The sequence below is a fragment of the Triticum dicoccoides genome, chromosome 3B (assembly GCF_002162155.2).
Source record: "Triticum dicoccoides isolate Atlit2015 ecotype Zavitan chromosome 3B, WEW_v2.0, whole genome shotgun sequence".
Lineage (NCBI taxonomy): Eukaryota > Viridiplantae > Streptophyta > Magnoliopsida > Poales > Poaceae > Triticum > Triticum dicoccoides.
In genome coordinates this window covers 698,159,893-698,162,358 of record NC_041385.1, presented here as the reverse complement: position 1 = coordinate 698,162,358, position 2,466 = coordinate 698,159,893, and the positions used below count along the sequence as shown (strand labels likewise).

Below are 2,466 nucleotides of genomic sequence, written 5' to 3'. Positions count from 1 at the left end.
ACTAACCAATCAAGAAACAGCAACCCCTGCACCGAACCAATCATGATCTCCATGTATGTACACCCATCCATATACACGCACATGCATGCATGCTAGCGCACAACCGCCCGCCCGATGATGCAATGCGGCGAACGCTTTGAAGCATCTTGGGCGTCGGTCATGTCAAGCTGGTGAGAGAGCCCGGGGACCCACGGTATCATCGCCGCCACCTTCCAATCTTCGTCGTCGTCGTCATCAAGCACCTGATTTTGTCTTATCTCCCGTCTAATATCTTCTTAAATTATCTCCCCTTCATCAGGTCAACAATGGCGGCTCGCCCGTTTCATCGCCCCAAACGCCAAGGATGGAGGTACTCGCTTCGACCGATCGATCGGTTTGTTTGCTGCTTAGAACGGCTTGCCCCAGTACATGAGGATGTCCTGGAGGAGCGGGTCGCCGCCGAAGCCGCCGTTGGGCTCGAGCATGGAGCCGGCCGCCGGGTTCACAGGGTCGCCGCCGGAGGCGAATGAGCGCTCCCACTCGCTGATCTTGGGCTGGCTCTGCACCTCCCCGGCCGGGAAGTCCGGCGACAGCACCTGCTCCGAGCAGCTCGAGTCGGCGTGCAGCCGCGGCATCGAGTCGGACGGCCGGTCGTAGTACGCCGCGAAGTCCGGGAACGGCTGCACGCCACCGCCGCCGTTGGCGTTCATCCCCATGACGGGCTTCTGCTCCTGCGGGGAGCTCACCATGGCCCCAGGAGGACCCCCGTAGCCGCCCATGGCCGCCGGCTTGCGGTCCACGGACGCCGGCTTCTCCAAGCCGCCCTTCTTGTTGTAGATGCGGCACAGCACCCAGTCATCCAACTGCACAGAACCAAACCACAAACATGTCAGACAAACGATCACAGATCACAGATGACGATCACTCTGACAGCTTCATTATTTTAGCATTATCGAGTCGGCCAGTTGCTGTGATGCTCTCTACCGGTACAGCGGCGTTCCCGTCGGCGCCGGCGCCGTCGCCGTCGCATGGGCGAATCATGGGTCCTCAAACTGAAAGGGATGAGGTGATGGCATCGACCGCATTCACACAGCGCGAATCATTGAGCAAGTTGCACCGGGTGCGGCCCCCCTGGCCCATCCGCCGTGAAATCCCGCGGCCCAAATCCACGGGCGCCGCCTATCCGCCCATTTATTTCGAAAGCAACAATCCACTGTACCCCGAGAAAAAAAATCTACTGTGCCGTCGTAATTGCCAGATCATGGAAATATCGCACTAAAATATCCCCCGTCGATCTAATCTATCTACGGCGATTTCAATTTAATTAATTAACGAGGTGATTTATTAGTACAAGATACTGGAATTACTGCCGCGAGGCTGGCATGGATGCATGGTTTGCTTACCCTGAGGCTGTTCTTCTTGCGGGCGGATCGGTCGACGTCGGCGAGGCGGTACTCGTGCATGATCCAGTTGGTCTTCTCGCCCTTGGGGGCCTTGCCGGCGTAGAAGACGAGCGCCTTCTTGATGGCCAGCGGCTTGGGGGTGCCCACGGGCTTGTCGGCCCCCGTCGCCTTCCAGTACCCGGACCCGGCGGCCCTGTTGGGCCTGGACCCGTTGGGGTACTTGCGGTCCCGCGGGGAGAAGAAGTACCACTCCTTCTCGCCGTACAGCGCCATCTCTGCACAACAGATCACGAGAACATGGTTAGTAATTCCAAAGATTAAAACAGATAGCTGGACGGATCAAGCGCGTGGAGGATTGGTGAAGAACGTACTTGGGAGCTGCCAGGGGTCGAACTTGTAGAGGTCGATCTCGGTGATGATGGGGACGGCGATGGGCGCGCCGGCGCAGCGGCGGCAGAGGTAGTGCGTCACCAGCTCCTCGTCCGTCGGGTGGAACCGGAAGCCCGGCGGCAGATTCAGCTCCTGTCCGCCGCTCATCTCCGGTCGGGTCGGCGATCCAACAAACCTCGCTGTAGTTCTCTCGCTGGATCAGCTCGCCGCAGTTCTGCTGCCGCTGCTCTGAGTTCTACTGCTACTGAATTTTCCTTCTCTTCGGCTGCTGCTCTAGGTGGGAGGAGGGAGGAGAGGAGGCCTGAAACTTGTTCCGGGCGAGGCGGGGGGGATTTATAGGGGCGAGGGGCGTGACACGTGTGGTCCGGGCGGGGCAGGGCACACGTGGTGCGGGGAGGGGCGGGGGCGCTGACCGGCTGACTGGGACACGTGGAGCCCGAATCGGCGGCGCCGCTTCTGTCATGGCTTACGTCAGGGCGCTTGGACGGGCGCGCCGGGGGCGGCTGACGCGGACGGACGGGCGTTCCGTTTCGGGAAGGGGACCGCGCGCGTGGCCCGTGCCGTCGCGACACGTCCTGGGTCGGGACCGGCGGCGTGGTGGTACGGGTGCGGTGTTCGTGTGCGCGGGCTGGGCGTCGGGGACGTGGTGGATAAGGATGAGTCGTGTCGTGCCGATCGACGACGGGTCGACGGT

General features: G+C 61.2%; 1 protein-coding gene across 1 annotated transcript; it reads right to left on the bottom strand.

Annotated features, from left to right (window-relative positions):
- Positions 1–8: 8 nt before the first annotated feature.
- Positions 9–2,088, bottom strand: LOC119277953 (NAC domain-containing protein 48-like). The gene is made up of 3 exons (XM_037559307.1): positions 1,754–2,088; positions 1,383–1,657; positions 9–842 (listed from the first exon to the last, which is right to left on the bottom strand). The coding sequence occupies exons 1-3, from the start codon at positions 1,917–1,919 to the stop codon at positions 387–389; spliced, it is 897 nt and encodes a 298-aa protein (XP_037415204.1). The 5' UTR covers positions 1,920–2,088; the 3' UTR covers positions 9–386.
- Between the last annotated feature and the right edge of the window lie 378 nt (positions 2,089–2,466).

What these genes read in the sequence shown, in the direction of transcription:
- LOC119277953 (XM_037559307.1), bottom strand. Translation starts at nt 1,919, where the DNA reads ATGAGCGGCGGACAGGAGCTGAATCTGCCGCCGGGCTTCCGGTTCCAC. An exon ending in CGACCCCTGGCAGCTCCCAA is followed by an intron (nt 1,658 to 1,753) that starts GTACGTTCTTCA and finishes TCTGTTGTGCAG; the next exon opens with AGATGGCGCTGTACGGCGAG. An exon ending in GCAAGAAGAACAGCCTCAGG is followed by an intron (nt 843 to 1,382) that starts GTAAGCAAACCA and finishes GGTTCTGTGCAG; the next exon opens with TTGGATGACTGGGTGCTGTG.